The sequence below is a fragment of the Saccopteryx leptura genome, chromosome 6 (genome assembly GCF_036850995.1).
Source record: "Saccopteryx leptura isolate mSacLep1 chromosome 6, mSacLep1_pri_phased_curated, whole genome shotgun sequence".
Taxonomy (NCBI): Eukaryota; Metazoa; Chordata; class Mammalia; order Chiroptera; family Emballonuridae; genus Saccopteryx; species Saccopteryx leptura.
The window spans coordinates 69,955,853-69,974,228 of record NC_089508.1 but is presented as its reverse complement, the minus strand read 5'-3'; the positions used below and the strand labels follow the sequence as shown (position 1 = coordinate 69,974,228).

General features: G+C 38.8%; 1 protein-coding gene across 2 annotated transcripts in view; it reads right to left on the bottom strand.

Moving 5' to 3' along the window:
• Window positions 1-254: 254 nt before the first annotated feature.
• Window positions 255-18,376, bottom strand: part of ATP8B4 (ATPase phospholipid transporting 8B4 (putative)) — a 268,241-nt gene continuing 250,119 nt past the window's right edge. For both annotated transcript variants that reach the window (XM_066388296.1, XM_066388297.1), the window contains 5 exons: window positions 16,901-16,984; window positions 14,087-14,332; window positions 7,931-8,069; window positions 4,116-4,246; window positions 255-2,480 (listed from right to left, as the gene is read on the bottom strand). In XM_066388296.1, coding sequence (XP_066244393.1) covers window positions 2,199-2,480; window positions 4,116-4,246; window positions 7,931-8,069; window positions 14,087-14,332; window positions 16,901-16,984 — 882 coding nt within the window. In that variant the 3' untranslated portion in view covers window positions 255-2,198. The remainder of the gene's footprint in view (window positions 2,481-4,115; window positions 4,247-7,930; window positions 8,070-14,086; window positions 14,333-16,900; window positions 16,985-18,376) is intronic.

Sequence of the window (18,376 nt, the reverse complement as noted above, 5' to 3'; positions counted from 1 at the left end):
GCCTTATTTAATTTGAACTGTATTTGCAAACTTGGAACATTCCTTTCTTTCCCCATCTCTTACACATAGGCCCAATTAGTTTGTTTTATTCTTGACTTTGATCCTAAGAGTGATGTACATTTTCCCCAGGCATGTAAAACTGAAAAAAATTCAGTTGACCAATGTAACAAGAACTCTTCCCAATGAGTTCCCAATAAAGAAGTGGCAATACATCAAACACCAATAATGCCAAAATATTTATTGAACATTTTCAAATCTTCCAAAAATGTTACAAAAAGTGAGCAAACACAGTGAAACTAATGACAAATTAGATATTGAAAAAGAGTATCTTGATAAGTCTACACAGACATGTAGGAGAAAAAGAAACATAATTGAGCATTTAATATGATTAGGTTCTTTGACATATTATCTCACTTAGTCCCATTGAGGAAAAATCATCCCAGACTTGGAAATTAAGGCAAAACAACAACAACAACAACCACAAAAACAAACAGACAAAAAAAAACAAACTCCCAAAAAACAAAAAAAATCAAGACTGTGTGATCTATTAATATTATGCCAGCCCATTGTTCCTCAAGACCACCCAAGTCCATCTGACTCTCTTCAGAAATAAAATTTTGACTAATAATTCAATAAGGACCAGATTAAGGACTCTGTAAAGTTGGAGGTTGACTTGTAGAAAGGTTATAAGGCGTTGAGGAAGATTTATTTTGGCTTCCTGGTAGAGAAGTTCACCTACAAGGTTATAGTTTGATTTCCCTGTAGGACACTAACCAGTTTTGTATCTTACTTAGCAATCTCATTTCATCAAGGCCTTTCCCACTGATTAATTAAATTCTAGTTCTTCACATGCTATTCAAAGTGTTCTATTATTCTGATGATGAGTTAAATGGAACTACATTCATCATCTATTCATATGAGAATTATGTTTCTAATGATTTGAGAATTTGTGTTTTGATAGCCCCCAAACAACCACATGAGGTAGGTAAGTATAGCCACATTTTACAGAGGAAGAAACTGAGTCTCAGAGGAGGCATTTCACCTGCCCAACGTTATAGAGGTAAGAAGTGATAGAGCTGGACTTTGAACACAAATTGGCCTGAATCCTTTTTATGGCAATGACACTGGGGATTCACATTTGGACTGGAACATCTCCCAAAAATCAGCCTCATCTCATCTACATGTTTATATGTTGGAATGCTAAACATTACAGCTGTATACCAAAAGGTACTCACTCTGAATGACCTAAACCTGAATATTTAAATAGTAATTGAAGAGAATGTTTATTTATTGGTTTGGCTTTTGAATTGAAACTTTTTAAAATAAGAAGTGTTGAAAGTATTTGCCCATACACTATATGGAATACTACCATTAAAGTGTGGAATGTCAGTGCTTTGCTGGTTGCAGTCATAGTTCTAGAGGACACCAAGCTTCTCTACCAGGATACTACTGAGATTGTTATAAAAGTCATTGAAAAGTATTTAGAATACTTACTAGAGAACATCTCTTTGACATTTTATGAACCCATCCATGAGAATTTTTTAAATAAATTTGGCCAAATTACCAGCTTATCCCACTGTAAAGATGCTCAATCTACTGTCACTAGACCAGCAGAAAAATGAAGAACACCGATGTGTTTTTTAGTCTTCAAGCAGGCAGGTGAGTTTTGTTCTGGCTGAACACTGGTAGATATTAAGACTAGGGAGGGACAAGGTCCTCTTAGTCTGAAAGCACCTCAGTACTATTTTAAATCTTAAAAGGATGTCTTGAGAAAGGCTGATCTTACATATATAAGTTTACCTGTAAAATGGTGTGGCTTTTCAGCTGGGGTATATACCTTTGAATGTACCCTTTATCCACCTGAAGATCCATTCAATGTACATGCAGAGTTACAAGTTTTTCTCTATATACAATTTTAAAATCCAGGTTAATTAGTATCTAGGTTGATAAAAGAAAACAACCTGTGCTTGTATTGTGAGGGTTTTGTCTGCCAAATCACAAATTCAATGCTGAGCATCTGGTGTGGTTTTCAGTAGAGTACACCTCTATTTGACAGACACCAGGCAGCTGTCTGCCACAGATTTAAGTTAAGGGAGGCATTCTGCCCGACTCCTACCCCTGACCCCACACCGGAGCTAGCTGAATTTCAGCTCCAGCTGAAGTGAGAAGATAACTATGCAGTTTCAATTCATCCTGACTCACAGTTTCACTAGTTTATCCTGGTTAAAGCTGCTCACTGTGTCTGTGGTTTTCTTACACAAATTTTCGATCCAGTTAGTGCTATTATACAGTGTCTTTTCCAACCCTGATGTCAGGGGTGGGTTTTTAGCTCGCATATTTTTTCCAGATGTGATAAGCTCTCCATATCCCTCTTGGTGAGCAAAAGCATATCCAGATCTTCTGGAACTTGACCTACGAGTCTGAGGCTTTCGGGTACGTGGAGGCCTTGCCTTCTTTTGAGCCTTCTGCCACTGGCGGACCTAGAGAGAAGGAGACCCAGAATGAGGTGACTCATCCAAATGGTGGACTCCCAGCAGTGGGCCACACTCTGAAGTGAAAGCCTTCTCAGTCAAAACAACATCGACATGAACAATATACTCACCTTCATTGAAAAAGGGAGTTTTTCACCTATAAACTAAGAATTTTTCTAAGAGGATTATCTTGGGCATTGGTCAGTTTTTCTCTCCACCAAGAGACTATTAAGCAGGAGGTATTAAGGCAAATTTCATTATTGTCTTTTTCTCATACATCCTTCTTAAATGAATAGAAGCATACTTTTATACAAAAATATTTTTCTAACATGCACCACCCAAATACAGTCAGTGTAACAATTTATAGTCCCTCTCCCCTCAAAATAGGCCTTTTCCCTCCCTTTGGGGGATTCTCAGGATCTAACAGTCATGAGGAACTAGACAAAGATAAAGTTTAGAAAATGAGAATCAGAAATTTCCAACTCTTGGGAGAGGTCAATGTACCAGGAGGTTTTTAGGGTTTTGAGTTCTTGGGGGGTCGCCTTTTGAAGAGGTGAACATCATTTGGGTAGGTTTCCAACATTTCTTTCATTTCCCTCTAGAGTTAAGGAGAAGAAATCCAAGGTTTGGAACAAGATTTGCAAGCCACCTTGTTCTTGGATTCAGCTGATTGTCCGGACTCTGACTTTTGGGTCAGGAGGAAACTGTTAAGCAGAAAGTCATGACTGGACTAAATATAAGAAGAAATGATCTTCATCTTCCTTCCTTCAGCTCATCCATCATTTTCTGGGTTTACATAAGAATGAGTTTACAGAGCCAGAGGAAAAGGACAGACATAACAGGGGACTCTGGGAACCATTTCAGAGGAATATTTTTGTATTTTGGCCCCAGAATGTGAGAGATAACATGACAAGGAAAATCCTACCTCAGTTCCACTCAACATCATTGGCCTGGTCACTCACTGCATCATTGTTTCCACTCTTCTCCTGATATGGCTATAAATGTGTCTGCCCTTTCTCCTTTTCTCTCTTTATCTAGGTCTAGACCTGACTTGACATTATACTCCTCTTCCCAAGAAATACTGAAATATGTTTTGTTAATCCCTTGGTGTAAGTATTTCTATATTCTGTTCTATTTTCCTTCTAACAGCATATTTTCCAACCCATTCCTCATGCTGCTGTTCCCTTTCTTAATCTGTTCAGAAGGTAACAGCTCCCCCATGTTTCTGAATCTACCACTATATTTCTACAAATAGTTAGAGCCCCTTGACCACCTACCTTGATTGTCTCTCTTTTATTGTACCCTTTATTTGCCCACAGGTCAATAACTTTCCCTATAGCTTGCCTTTCCCTTGGAAGAGTTGGCCAAAATGCTATCAGTCAACTTTTTAAGATACCCAAATTCACTTGTAACATATGACTTCCCACCCATATTTAATCTAGACAGTTATCTTTATCAGCATTCATACGGCTAGTGCAACAGACATAGCCAATTCCATCTATTGTGGTGTGATGTTGTGCACCAGTGGGTGCTTGCCAATGGGAAGTTCATTGGCCCTTCATTGGGCTTCCAATCAGACAGAGACTAACATAATTCCAAGAGCCAAGAACCAGCCTTCAAGGACCCATCAGTGCTACAACGTACCTTGTCACTCAAGGTCGGGAATAAATCCACCTTCAAAAATCTGAACGCCAGGACAGGCATAACCGAAGCTACTGTTGTTAGGAGAATAACAAGCCAGATGCACTTCTGGGTCAAGGAATGTTGTGCATTTCCTATTGTTAAAAATATATATACATTATAGTTAAAACAGAATTGAATTGTTGAGTTAATAAGCTTGTTGTCTATTCCCATACGGCCTTTTAGAAACAGTAGGTTTGGAACTATGAGGTGTCTTCTCCACTGTATAGTATGTTCCATGGTGATGAGGAGAAGGCAAGAGTGATAACTCTTGAGAACTGCTCTGTGGCCTGGTCGCTTGGAGACTACCAGCTGGAACCAAGCATTCTCTTATCCAGGTTCAGTCCAGCTTCACTCATGAAGCATAATTCTCTCATTCAGTTTCTAGATTCCTCGACTGCAGAGCTGCCATTATTTTTAAAAAAGGCACATTTACCCTGGCATCTGAGGCTTATATGCTATCTTGAGCTAAGAAGATAGGGAGGTGGAGGCTGGCTGTAGGAGAGGTTTGGACTTCAAAGAGAAAGAAGACCTGTCACAAGGAGATGGAGAAGCAAATGTCTGGTAAACAAATGTTTTCTGGGCCATCTTTAACAAGGGACACAGGGAGGACTTTGGTCAAATGGGCCTTGCTAGGTTCCTCCTTATCTACCATGCCTAGTTCATATTAAAATATAATTATCTGTGATGATGGCTGCCTTCCTGGTGCAGATCTTCCATCTAAATTCTTAGGCAGTTATGGGAAGGTCAAAGGTTCTTCCCAAGTCATTTCTTAAAAATAACCAGCTTAGAAATAAACAATATTTTTAAAAAAAGGTTTATGTTGCGGTGCAAACTGTTCACTCTCACTTACATCAAAACTACACAATACATGTGCTAGCTGCAGGTACACTATCAAATGATGGTCTTGGTGACACGGTATGCCATAAAGGGTAAGCTTTCTCTATTACAGGGCTAAACTTTTCAATTCAGACTATAACCTCAGAAAACCAGCCTCAAAGGGACTTGCTGAGTTCTCGGATGCTCACTGGGTGATGAGGTACTCAAAGTTCCCAGGAGGTCGGGATGCTCCTTAGCTTTTGAAAAGAGATTCTTATCCTGGAAAACCACTGGTGCAGCCACCCAAATGCTAGTGCAGTAGAGTAGTGATGCTCATTCCGAGTTTAGAGATAGTTTCCTTACTTTGTAATCACACCTTATATACTGAGCCATTTGTTTAAACAAAGCAGTAAGGGTCAGTGAGGCAGGTATACAAGTCCTACAGAAGACGGCAACCCTATGTATATCATCAAAATGAACGTTTACTCCTACTGGGTTTCTAGGGGTCTACCATGGTATCTCCAATTATTCAAGTTCCCTCGTCTAATGCTAAAGTGTTAGCACCTTGAATGGGCTTTGGGTTACTGAATTTTCTGGCATTGAAGAGTAAAATCTACCAAAGAGCAGTTGGTTCCATCTGCCTGGGCAGAAACAAACTTGATTCAATAAATTAAATGTCTCTTTGAGCTCCTTGAAGCTCAGTACCCCCAGGCATGGTTGGAAAAAAAAACCAAGCTTCACTTTAAAACCACACTGCTGTTTGCTGCTGGCCAGTAAGGAAAAAATTTTTTCTTAAACCCCAATGTTGACCTAACTTTTGAAAAGTCTCATTGGAACTCAGTAATTAATTCCTGAAATGACATGGACTTAGCTGGCAAGAGTAGTCACCACACAAACTACTTTCTCCAGTTGAGGCATTCCAGTCTCATTATGCATTCTAGAATGCTCTCTTAGGACTGGAAATCTTCTGGTCAATGCACTGACCTTTCAGATTTGGCAACCAAAAAAATAACTTTAAAAATAGATTTAATGTCTCTCTTTTCTAATATGCTTATTTTTATTCATAATCATCATGTCTCTTCTACATGGATAGAATTGTTTTGGTAAACAAAGTATTAATATTACATATTAAGTAAGAGTGGTGTGATTTAAAATTTCAATGTACATGCAGGGCAAGGCAAAAGCTGAAGAATAACATAAGTGTGTGAATTTAAATGAAATGATGATTTCAGAAGCCTTTGTATCATTGAGAAAGTATAATGCTATAGATGCTCTTATTTCGCTTTCAATAGAAATCAGTTTTCTGGCCCTGGCCAGCTGGCTCAGCAGTAAAGCATCAGCCCAGCATGTGGAAGTCCCAGGTTTGATTCCTGGTCAGGGCACACAGAAGAAGTAACCATCTTCTCCATCCCTCACCCTTCTCTCTCTCTCTCTCTCTCTCTCTCTCTCTCTCTCTCTCTCTCTCTCTCTTCCTCTCCCGCCATGGCTTGAATGGTACGAGCAAGTTGGTCCCAGGCACTGAAGATGGCTCCATGGCCTCTTCTCAAGCACTAAAATAGCTTGGTTGCCGAGCAACAGAGCAATACCCCAGATGGGCAGAGCATCACCCCATATGGGCAGAGTGTCACCCCATAGAGGGCTTACTAGGTGGATCTCAACCAGGAGTCTGTCTCTCTGCCTCCCCGCCTCCCACTAAGTAATAATAAAAAAAAAGAATTAGTCTTCTAAGAATTCTTTTTGTAGGTTGGATTCCTCAACTAGTAGATACAAATCTCAGCCTTGCCTGATTGAGCTCAAGAAGATTGTCACTATCTCTCCTTCCTACAGTTTTCTGGGATGAACGCAAAAACATCCTTGTTGCCAGTTTGTCTCACACACCCTAAAGATTTCAAAACTTCTAAGAAAGAATATTACACTGAACTATGTAAAGTTAAGTGGCCCTTGCTATGAATCATTGTGAAATGTGGAGAGCAATGGTAGTGTACCACATATATAGGCCAGATATACACTTTTATAGAATCACAGAATCTCAGGATCATAAGAGATTTTAGGAGATGCTTTGCTACACATTCACTGCTCAAATCACTCTGCAGTGTTCCCAAGGCACATTTGCTTGAATCATCATCACCACCACCATGATCATGGTTACTATGTTTTTTAGAAGGAATACATAGAATGTCACATCTTAAGCATTTTCTGTGTATTATCTCATCTAACTCTCACAAATTTCCTATGAAACTAGGAACTATTTCTATCCCGTTTAGAAGTGAAGGCAAGATAACCTGGAGATGTTTTCTTTGAACATATGTACCCTGATTTATTGATGTCATCCCATTAAAATTAATAAAAATTTATTTTAAAAAAGTGAAGACAGTAAGGCATGAAAAGTAAAAGAAACTTGTCCTAGGTCATACAGCTTATAAATGGTGAAGTTGACACTGAACTTTGGCCATCTAACTACAGAGCCTATTCTTCACGCCACGTATGGACTAAAATCCTAAATTTTTAGAAGGCTCTAAATTATACATCATTTCTTTCTTATCTAAATGCATAAAGTTCCACTGGTAACCTTTGGTGAAGATGTTGGTGATAATGCGGCATTAAAGGCAGACTCCAGCATTTCTTAGTCTTTCTCCTCCCTCTATAATACATAAACTTTTCACAGGTCTCAGGTGCTCTGATATATATGCCATGCCTCTTGTTTCAAATGAGCAGTTTACTGCATCTGGGCTGTTGGGAATCCGGTACCTCAATGATTCTTCTGTATCTGGTAAGGAGAGCAGAAACTAATCTTTTAGAGCTCTTTTCAAGCCTGGAAGCCTTCAGATGCCTCCAATACAATCAATTCTTAGAGAAAAGTGTATTGATCACCACTAGTCCCACCCAACCTAGAAAATAAATTATAGAGGTAAATAAATGACAGCATGACACTAAGCTCAGTAGATATAGAATTCACTTACCAACAAATGGAAATTGGTTTGGGAAGACACCAAAGATGCTATTACTGTGCATTGTAAACAAAATGGAGAAGTAAGTGGCAATGCTGCCCCAGATGAAAACGTGATTAATGGCAGTCCAGTAACTGGTATCAAAGGCTATCTGTAAATAAAGACAGATATGAAGGGAGATCTTTGAGGATTAAGAGAGTATCATATTACTGAGTGATGTTTCCCCAGAACTACTCTGTGAAAAAATGGTTGCACCTGTTTAGCTCCCAGTCAACACCAGGTACTTCCACTTTTTGCACAACACAGGGGACTTACTTGACATTTCTGCTAGACAACTGACTTTAGAACCTATACCTGCAAGCCACTATATCTGCCAAGGTTGAGTCAGAATCTGGGAATGAAATGCTAAATTTCTTTTAAGAGAGAAATAAGAAAGAAGAATGGGTTCTAATTTCAATGTTATTTATAAATTGCTTTCAAAAATTTTCTGTTGGAAAAAATAGATCTTCTGTAATGAGCAAGTGTAACATTTTATAATCTGTACCTTAATTTTTACATGCTCATTTTTTACACAGGCATAATCTATTTTACATCAATAGCCTACCTCATTTTGATGATCCTTTCTCTTAAATTATTAAAATAGTGACAAAGAAAAATCCTTCATCCTCTTCTGACATCAATTTCAGAGCTGGAATCATAGTGACCTGGGAGTGTGTTCATAAGCCCTTCTCCCTTTCAGTAACTGTTGTGTCAGGACAAGTGAAAAAGAGTGGCTTGCTATCGGAGTGTCAATGAAGCCACTGGTGAATATGAACTCTCGCATTGTCAGAGGAAAAACAAGTAGGTTCTGACATCATTATTTGCATCTCAGACGTCTCAAATAAACCAAGTGAAGGTTTGCATTTTTGGCAGAGTCTGGTGTAAGACCACAGATTTCTCACCTGCCTGAGGGGGCCCTACCTACAGAGTAAATAGATTCTTCTCTACATGTGGAAATATGTTTCCACTTCCTACTTGAAGTTTACCATTCTTTAAAATGATGCCCCATTAAAAGGATGCTGACAGCCTTGAATATAAACTGCAGGGATTATAAAGAGAAAGAGATAGCATTTTCTTCCCTCAAGAGGCCTGAGAACACAAAGCCCTGCCACCCATGCCGCAGCAAAAAAGATGCTGGTTTTACAGTTTGTTTGGCAATTAAGACATTAGACAAAATCTCCAAATACCTTCTACCACCTATCAGTCCATTGTTGTCTCTAGAGACACCAATAGCCTGGACTGTGTAGGTATGAATAGGCAAAGAAAAATCACAACAAATTTAAGTCCCAACTAAAAACAAAAACAATATTAAAGAACAAGAACAGGTGGCTCCTATTGAAGCAGAACTAATGGAAAAGACAGACAAGTACCATAACAACAACAAAAACAATGAGAACTCTTAAGGGGATACAATTAGATCGCAGAAGAAGTTCTGGAAGAATAAAAAAGCATTATTTTTGAATTTACAATAGTCACTGATGAGAACTGAATTAATATTCTGGAAAAAAATGGAAATAATATCTCACAACAGAAAGCAAAACTTGAAGAAATAGAAACCACATGCATAAAATATGAGATTAGGATGGCAAATCCATAGATGTCACGTCCATGAGCCCCGTATACCAAAAAAAAAAAAAAAAAAAAAAAAAAAATGACATTGTTGAAATAAAAAGAAATTTTAAAAAGTAGCAATCAAAGAAATTATGGAAGAACACAACTGCTCTGTTATAACATGCAGCAAAGATTATTAGATGTATGGGAGCAATCTAAATCCAGGGCAAATTAATGAAACAGTGCCATTTGTGAAATCCAAGGATAAAGAACACAAAAGCTTCTGTACAGAAAAGATATTATTTACAAAGGAAATAAATCGACCTAATATCAAACTGCTACACTGAAACTAAAATATTGTGGAAATATAGTGGAAAAAGATATATAAAGATAAAGGATCTGACTCAAGAATCTTATGCCCATTGAACATAGCATTTAAGTGAAAAGACAAAGAATGAAGGCCCAAAAGTATAAAATGTATCTTCCTTTTTTGAAGAAGTTACTTAAGGAAATTGCTGCAACCAAATAAAAATTAAATCATAATAAAGACAAAATAGCAGAAAACAATGAGCATAAACCGGTGGTGAGGAATGATTACTGTAAATTTATAGTTGGCTCCAAATGAGTAATAATACAAATATAAACTGCAGTATTAATTTAGAAAAAAATTTGCAGCAGTCAAAACGTATAATAAAGGGGTATTTAATAACGTCCTGGAACTAAAATTCTAAATTATTAACATGCAAGAGTTGTGGAATAGAGAAGGTCCAAGGAGGGAGAAATAAAATAAAAACATTTCCAAAATTGTTTAATTTGGAGATGGGTGAGGGGCGGTATAGAATAGAATAGTAAACTGTTTGGTAGAGGATATAGTTATTTAGTTTTGAAATATTAGTACAGAAATAAAGATTTAAATGACTATGAAAAGAGGAAGAAATCACTAGTAAAATGGACTTTAATAGTAAAAGTTGTAAATTATTCAGAAGCATCCAAGTATGTAAAGAAAACAATGGAAATAGAAAGGTAGAATTAAAGGTAATCATAAAATAACATGAAAAGAACAACATAAAATACATAAGTTAGAGCCTGACCAGGCGGTGGTACAGTGGATAGAGTGTCGAATTGAAATGCAGAGGATGCAGGTTTGAAACTCTGAGGTCACCAGCTTGAGCACAGGCTCATCTGGTTTGAGCACAGCTCAACCACTTGAGCCCAAGGTCTCTGGTTTGAGTGTGGGATGTGAGCAGCTAAGATTTGTAAATGAGTTTGTTTTTAGGCTATAAAAAGGACTGACCAAAAGCAATTCAAATTATGAAAATTTAGCCCTTGATTGATGCTTGCCCCTTATAAACAATGTCGCTGGTTTGAAGCCAAGGTCTCTGGCTTGAGTCCAAGATTGCTGGCTTGAGCAAAGGGTTACTCGCTCTGCTGGAGGCTCCCCGTGTCAAGGCACATATGAGAAAGCAATCAATGAACAACTAAGGTGCCGCAACAAAGAACGGATGCTTCTCATCTCTCTCCCTTCCTGTATGTCTGTCCCTATCTGTCCCTCTCTCTGTCTCTGTCACACAAAAAAAGAAAAATACATAAGTTATAATAAAACAAGTAGTTTAACTCTCTTATTAAAGGAGAAAAACTAATAGAATGAAAATTTTAAAATAAATAAGATGAAGGCACAGACCCAGATTATATATCAAGCAAATGCAGACTAAAAAAGCCAAAAAGAATAAAAATAATAATAACTGAAATTTAAATAAGGATAGTTTATCATGAAAAAAAGATAAAAGCTACAAAGAACAGATAATTGAGAACCATCACGTGGTAAATAACATAGTCTCAAATTATTGGAGGTAAAGTCTCCTTGAAATACAAAGAGGGCTTGATAAAAATCATAATCACAATGAAAAACTTTAATAAACTTCTCTCAGCATTTGACAGGCCTGATGGTGGAACTGATGATTCCCTATAACTCTGTGGCTGACCTGCCATTCAGTGTGCCCGGAGCCAAACCAAATGAGGTGAGAACGGCAGTATCTTCACTACAGCAACGCAGTCCGTGGTTGGATGCTGTTTCAAAAGGCTAAGACACGTGGCTGTCCCTGTTTCATTCACCTTCCTAAAAATTGGAGCTACCTGGTAGCTTTTAATGAACCTTTTCAACTTAAAGGAGTCTCTTTTGTCTGTAAGTGCAATCCTTTGGGAAATTAATAAGGCAATATTTATGAAACTTAAAATGCTTATACTCCCTGACCCAGCAACAACAACAATAAAAACCACATTGTTCATCCATCAGCTTGGTAAAATTGAGGAGTTCTAACTCCAGAAATGTCATTTTTAGGAATTTATCTGACACTACACAAAATATATGTACTAGTATATGTGTGCCAGTATTGTTTCAATAACAAAAAAAGAAAAAGAAAATAAAAATATCCTAAATGTCTATCATTAGAGGATGGATGAATAAATTATTATATACCCTTATAAAATTCTGTGCAGCCCTTAAAAAGAGTACAATAGATCTGAATGTGATTTGAAAAGTTGTCCAGCACATCACATTAAGTAAGAAAAACATATTACAAAAATTACAAGGATTTCTCTTGAATACATGTGTGTGCGACTCAAAGCAAAGAAAAAAACATGGAAGGATTAAGCTATAGTAATCATAATCGTAGTTAACCAGAGAAGTATAAGGAAGGAAAGGAAGGCAGTTCTCTGGGATGGAACTGTAAGAGTATACACTGAGCTTGCTCAGTGATCAAAGGCAACAGAGCAAGAGACTTTGGAGTACCCAATATAATGGCAAGAGCTATAAGAAAAGATGGAATGATCACTTATTTTGAGGTGATATAGACCTGATCCCAGTAATGGACTCTCCTGATGATGCCCTAGCTATGTCAAATGCTTCCAAGTCACTCCATGATTTCTTCCTCTTCTACAGAATTGAACATAGAAGAACTAGGAGTAGAGAGTTCACAAAGCACCAGTATGCTTTATATAGTTGTAAAACAAACAGAATTCCTTTACTGAGTGGAGCAATTTAGTTCTGCTTTTGGATGCTACCTGTCTGACTCTGTATTTTGAACTTCCAAGAAGTCATGTGTTAGATGGCTTTGGTATAGACTTAATGTTACTCACTTAGATGGGCCAAGGAATGTCAAAGATTTAAAGCAATATGTTTAAATCTGATTCATACAATCTAATAAATATTTATTGAGTCATGAAGAAAATGTCTGGGTTTAATGAGATCTTCTGTTGGATGTGAACAGCTAAGATTTGTAAATGAGTTTGTTTTTAGGTTATAAAAAGGACTGACCAAAGGCAATTCAAACTATAAAAATTTAGCCCTTGATTGATGCTTGCCCCTTATAAACAAAAATAAAAACAAACAAAAAGAAAACCCCAAACAAAAACAAAAAGCAGAAAACATATTGCTTGCTGTACCCACCCAGAGCTACGAACTTTTAATGGATCAGAAAGTTTTTGTGAATTCTAACTCCATATCTAATAGTATTGTTCATCATTTGCACTAAAAAGGAAGTAGAAAAACAACTCAAGATGTCCAATGGAATAAGATCAATGGAACATCAAAACTCATCCCCATCAGAAGAGCTGCTCTGAATTTGAGATTCAGAGATGCCACAGCTATAACACTGAACCTCTTGAATAATTCCAAAGAAAGGTATTGCAAAATAAACTTTAGATCTCACTTTAAAACCTGGAAATTATTAAGTCTTATAGACATTATTGAAAAAAGTTTCTCTTTCTGTTATAAGTGGAAAATTTTTCTTCTTCAAAAACTAATAATACTCAGCCCTGGTCAGTTGGCTCAATGGTAGAGCAACAGCTGGCATATGGATGTCCTGGGTTTGATTCCAGGTCAGGGCACACAGTTGAAGTGACCATCTGCTTCTCCACCCCTCCTTTGTTCTCGCTCTCTTTCTCTCTTCCCCTCCCACAGCCATGGCTCAATTTATTTGAGTGCATTGGCCTAGGCACTGAGAATGGCTTCATGGAGCCTCTGTCTCAGGTGCTAAAAATAGCTTGGTTGCAGCATGGTCCCAGATGGGCAAAGCATTAGCCCCTGATGGGGGGAAGGGGTTCTCCAGGTAGATCCCAGTCAAAGTGCATGTGGGAGTCTGTCTCTCTCTCTCTCTTCCTCTCACTTGGAAAAGAAGAAAAAAGGGGAAAAAATCCAATAATACTCAACCCCAAGAAGTGATTCATTATTAGGTTTCTACTAACATAGAGGTTATAAAAATCTAATGCTAATTTCCTTCCTATGGTCATTTATGTTAAAGCCTCTTGTTTACACTCTTGTTTTTTCATTTTTATTGAGAAATAATTAACATACATCACTATATAAGTTTAATATAAATATAATGGTTTGATTACATACATTGTGAAATGATTACTACAACAGTTTCAGCTAGCATCCATCACAAAATCTGTAGTTAAAAAGGAAACCCCAATATTCCTGTAAAAAATTTTTTCTCTAAGAAGTAGACAAAAATCAGTCAACAACAAAACAGAATTTTAAAAGTTGTAAAGGCATCAAGAAGTTTTCACCAACAGGTTTACCTGCACACTGACCACAATGACCAAAGATGTGGCCATGGTAACTGCAAAAGACTGGTAGTCGGCAATGTGCTGCCCATCTTCTCCAGCCATGTTGTAAAAGGTCCCATAGGGGATGAAGAAAAGGGCTAATGAGGTGTAGATTCCATGTGCCACGCAGATGAAAAATTTACGCTTGTTGAAAAGTAGATTCAGCTGTCCAGGTTCGTAGAGCTGGGGACAGTTTACACTGTTCTGGTCACTTACATCCTGTCAACAGAGTGTTAAGTCAGTGGAGGAGGTTTGAGAAGTCAGAGAGGACCTGATTTCCCTATCTCCAGAAACAGCACATGCATGACTAAGCATGCCCTCATGTGCACTACTCATTATCTTGTTTTCATTCCCACAATAACCCAGAGGATACTAAAATGATCCCTATTTTATAAAGGAGGAACTGGAGCTTTCAAGAGAGATTTCTGAGAAGTTACATAGCTCTTATTGCAGAACCAAAACTTGACTTGCCCCAAGATGTTTGGCTTCACACTGAAATTTCTTTCCTGCACTCTCCTCTCCTTCAGCTGCACTCATGATCCCAGGATTCTAGTGCATCATGTGCAGTCAATGGGCTTTAAGTTCACTGTAGCTCAGAGAGCTACAGAGTTGGAACTGGCCTATCAGAGTTCCCAGCTTAGGGGGGAGGAAATGGGAAAAGGGGGAATAGCATGTGGGATTCCAGGTAGGAAGGGAGCTGAGCCTGAAGAGCTCAGTGTTCTACCCAGTGAAGATTCCAATGGCAGTTGCCAGGTGTTTGGGACAAAGAATTTCCGCAGAATGAGAATGCATGTTTGGCCCCAACAGGGGTCTGGGAGAAGCGAAAACAGTGTTTCTCAAATTTAATGTGCACACAAATCTCCTGGGGAAGAGAGTATGATTCTGTAGGTCTGGGGTAGGGCCTGAGACTCTGCATTTCCAACCAGTTCCAAAGCTGATGACCACACTATGAGCACCAAAGGCAAAAGGATGGCAAGAACTGACCATGGAAAACATCAGAGGACCAGGGGTGAAGGAGGGGCATCTGAAGAAGAAGGAACACAGGCATGAACTCTTGTGGTGACCAAGCTCCCCTTCCTGCTTGTGGGATGGCCTGAGTCTTGTTGAATGGGGTTCCGTGAAGAACACTGACATATTCTGTTCAGGAAGTCCTGTTCGGAGGTGCAACTGGGGGCTTGTTTCCTCAGTCCAGTGACTGGTGGAGCTATGTGCCCAGGCTTTGAAACCAGACAATGCTGAGCTCAAACTCCAGTGCTGCAGCTTGGCTGGTGTGTAGTCTTAGACCTGTTACTGAACCTGTCTGAACCTCAGTTTCCTCCTTTTCAGAAATGCTAACCTCACAGGACTACTGTCATCATAAAATGGGTACATATTCAGCAGAGTTCTTGCCATACCTTAAGTAATAAATAACAGATGTCTTTATAAGTAATAACAAATAAAATAATCACAGTAGTAATAACAATGGTAATAGCATAGTAAGCTCCGAGTCAAGTGGCCTGGTGTTAGTCTGACTTCTTTCACTTATTGGCTCGATGGCCTTAGGACAGTGACTTGAACCTCTGAGCCTTTTTTTTTCAAATTGCACAATAACTATCTTTTCCCAGAAACTGCTTTATTTTTATTATTTTATCCCACATTCTGAGCAGATAAAAAGTACCAAGAAAAGAAACACTAGTCAGCATGGGCACTTGCCAATGAATGTGCTTAAATCCTTTACATCTAAGGTCTTTAGGAGTCTGTTACTCTGTATAGAATTCCATAAAATATGCCATTCACAAATTGCCCTTTTTACATATGAAAAGTGAGAACTTATAACCAACTACAAACCGACAGAATGGGAGACTGGAGTGAGCTCATAATGTGAAGATTTATATTTTGCAATAGATGGCTTTGGGCCAGAAAATGAGGTCTAGCAAATGGATCTAACAACAGCCTGGAGAAAATCTGATCTCCTTTAAAATACTTTAAAAACATATTTTTTTTTACCCTAATATACTCTAATTGTGCCATGGAAACTCCTCTAGCTAGCCTTTCACTTCCCATAGGCAGCCAGATGTCCCCCCCGCTTCCGGGAAATGCCTTCCATGCTTCTGAGTGTGCCAAGGAGCCACCATTTTTGTAATTGATTCTCTCCTTTCTCTCCTCCCAGGCATGTTGAGTTAAACAAAAGAAGACTGCAATGCACCCTCTCTCTCCATGGCTATGAGGCTGTCATTCTCTCCCACTGGGACAGTGCTCTGCTGGCCTATATATAGTTCCTGGTCTGGGCTGTTCTGGGCAAGGAGGTCTCACCCCAGATGCTAGCTGTCTTCACTCCAACCTGTTGCTATACTTTTTCTATCTATTACTCATGGTTCTCTATACTTCCAGAGGCTAATATAGCACTTCCCAGTGTGTGACCCACATAGCACTAGTTCTGAGGTATGTTAATAAGTGACATATAAAACATAGATAACTAAAAGTACAGTCACATGAGTTTGGGAAATGCTGAACTAAAATGAAGTTAAAGAGACTATTTCCTGCAGGATGTCTCAGAACCTTCAGAGCTGAGATGGTGAAATATGAATACGGGGTCTGACTCTCCAAGAGGAGAGCTGCCAAACTTTGATCAGAGAAACTTTTGGGGGTAGTGGGGGATATAGAAGGGGTTTGGATCCATGTAATACCTATTAAAACAACTATAATCCTGTGACTCTTTCTATGACTTGTATCTTCTACTTAAAAGTTAGAAGCAACTAAGGCATAAACAGAGAAAAATCACTTGTAAACATAGAGAAGAACACATACCTGGTCAAAAATTCCCATGGCTAAAACAGGAAGTGATGTGTAGACAATGTTAAAAAGTGTAATAAACCACTGGTCATAGACAGTCTGAAAAAAAAAATAACACATCAGTGAGAAACAGCATTCATAGGAAAATATCTACTTTTTGGGCTCTTAAATGAAATATCTCAATCTCCTGAGGTGGGTGGGAGTTTAGCTTTAGAATCAGACAGACATGAGTCCCCCCGCCCCCAGTATCTGTCTCTTATCAGCTCTGCTGCCGGGGTCGGAGAGCAGATTTCTCTAAACTTTTATTTCTTCATCTTAAAATGAAGCCATACTCTACCTGAAGAGTAGCAGTGGAGATGAAAGGAGTAGCCTAGAAAGAACGCTGGACATATTGAAGGCCCTGGACCTTTGTAGTTGGTTGTTTTCTCATTCTTCAGATTTCAGTGGCTTATAATGTGTCCAGTGATCTAATCTAAGTGCTATGCAAAGGATCCATTAAAATCTTCAGAGGTAGATGCAGAAATTAAACTGTGAGCTCTACCCTGTGTTCAAATGAAGAGCATTTTCTTGGGAGTGTGTTAAGCTAAAAGGGCCACGGAGCTACCTGCTCAGGACACTACATATAAACAAGATGATAAAAATATCCCCTCCTGGCTATCAAGAGCACTTTCTTGCATGAGCCTCTCTAAAATCAGTGAGACATATAAAATGGGTATTAGAGCTCTGTTTTGTTAATGAGTACATAGAGATGTAGAAATAGGATCGTTGAGAATTACAGAGCTTAATATAGGTAAAGGCAAAAATTAAAACCCAGGTCTCGCCCTGGCCGGTTGGCTCAGTGGTAGAGCGTCGGCCTGGCATGTGGAAGTCCCGGGTTCGATTCCTGGCCAGGGCACACAGGAGAAGCGCCCATCTGCTTCTCCACCCCTCCCCTCTCCTTCCTCTCTGTCTCTCTCTTCCCCTCCCGCAGCCGAGGCTCCATTGGAGCAAAGATGGCCCCGGCACTGGGGATGGCTCCTTGGCCTCTGCCCCAGGTGCTAGAGTGGCTCTGGTCGCGACAGAGCGATGCCCCAGAGGGGCAGAGCATCGCCCCCTGGTGGGCAGAGTGTCGCCCCCTGGTGGGCGTGCTGGGTGGATCCCGGTCGGACGCATGTGGGAGTCTGTCTGACTGTCTCTCCCCGTTTCCAGCTTCAGAAAAATACAAAAAAACAAAAAACCCAGGTCTCTAGCTCCTCCTGAACAATGTCTGTTCTACAACTTGTATCATTCATTTATTCAATATTTATCAAGAAACCACTATGTGCCAGGTCCAGGTATTACGTTCTAAGCAATGGTAATTCAAGCTGATCATTCAGAAAAATATCCTTATAAAATTTCATTTCATTGCCAGTAGGAGAAGGATAATAAATTATATATATATATGAGTGAGTCTCATATAACTATATATGACTATATATATACTATATATAACTATATATAACTATATAACTA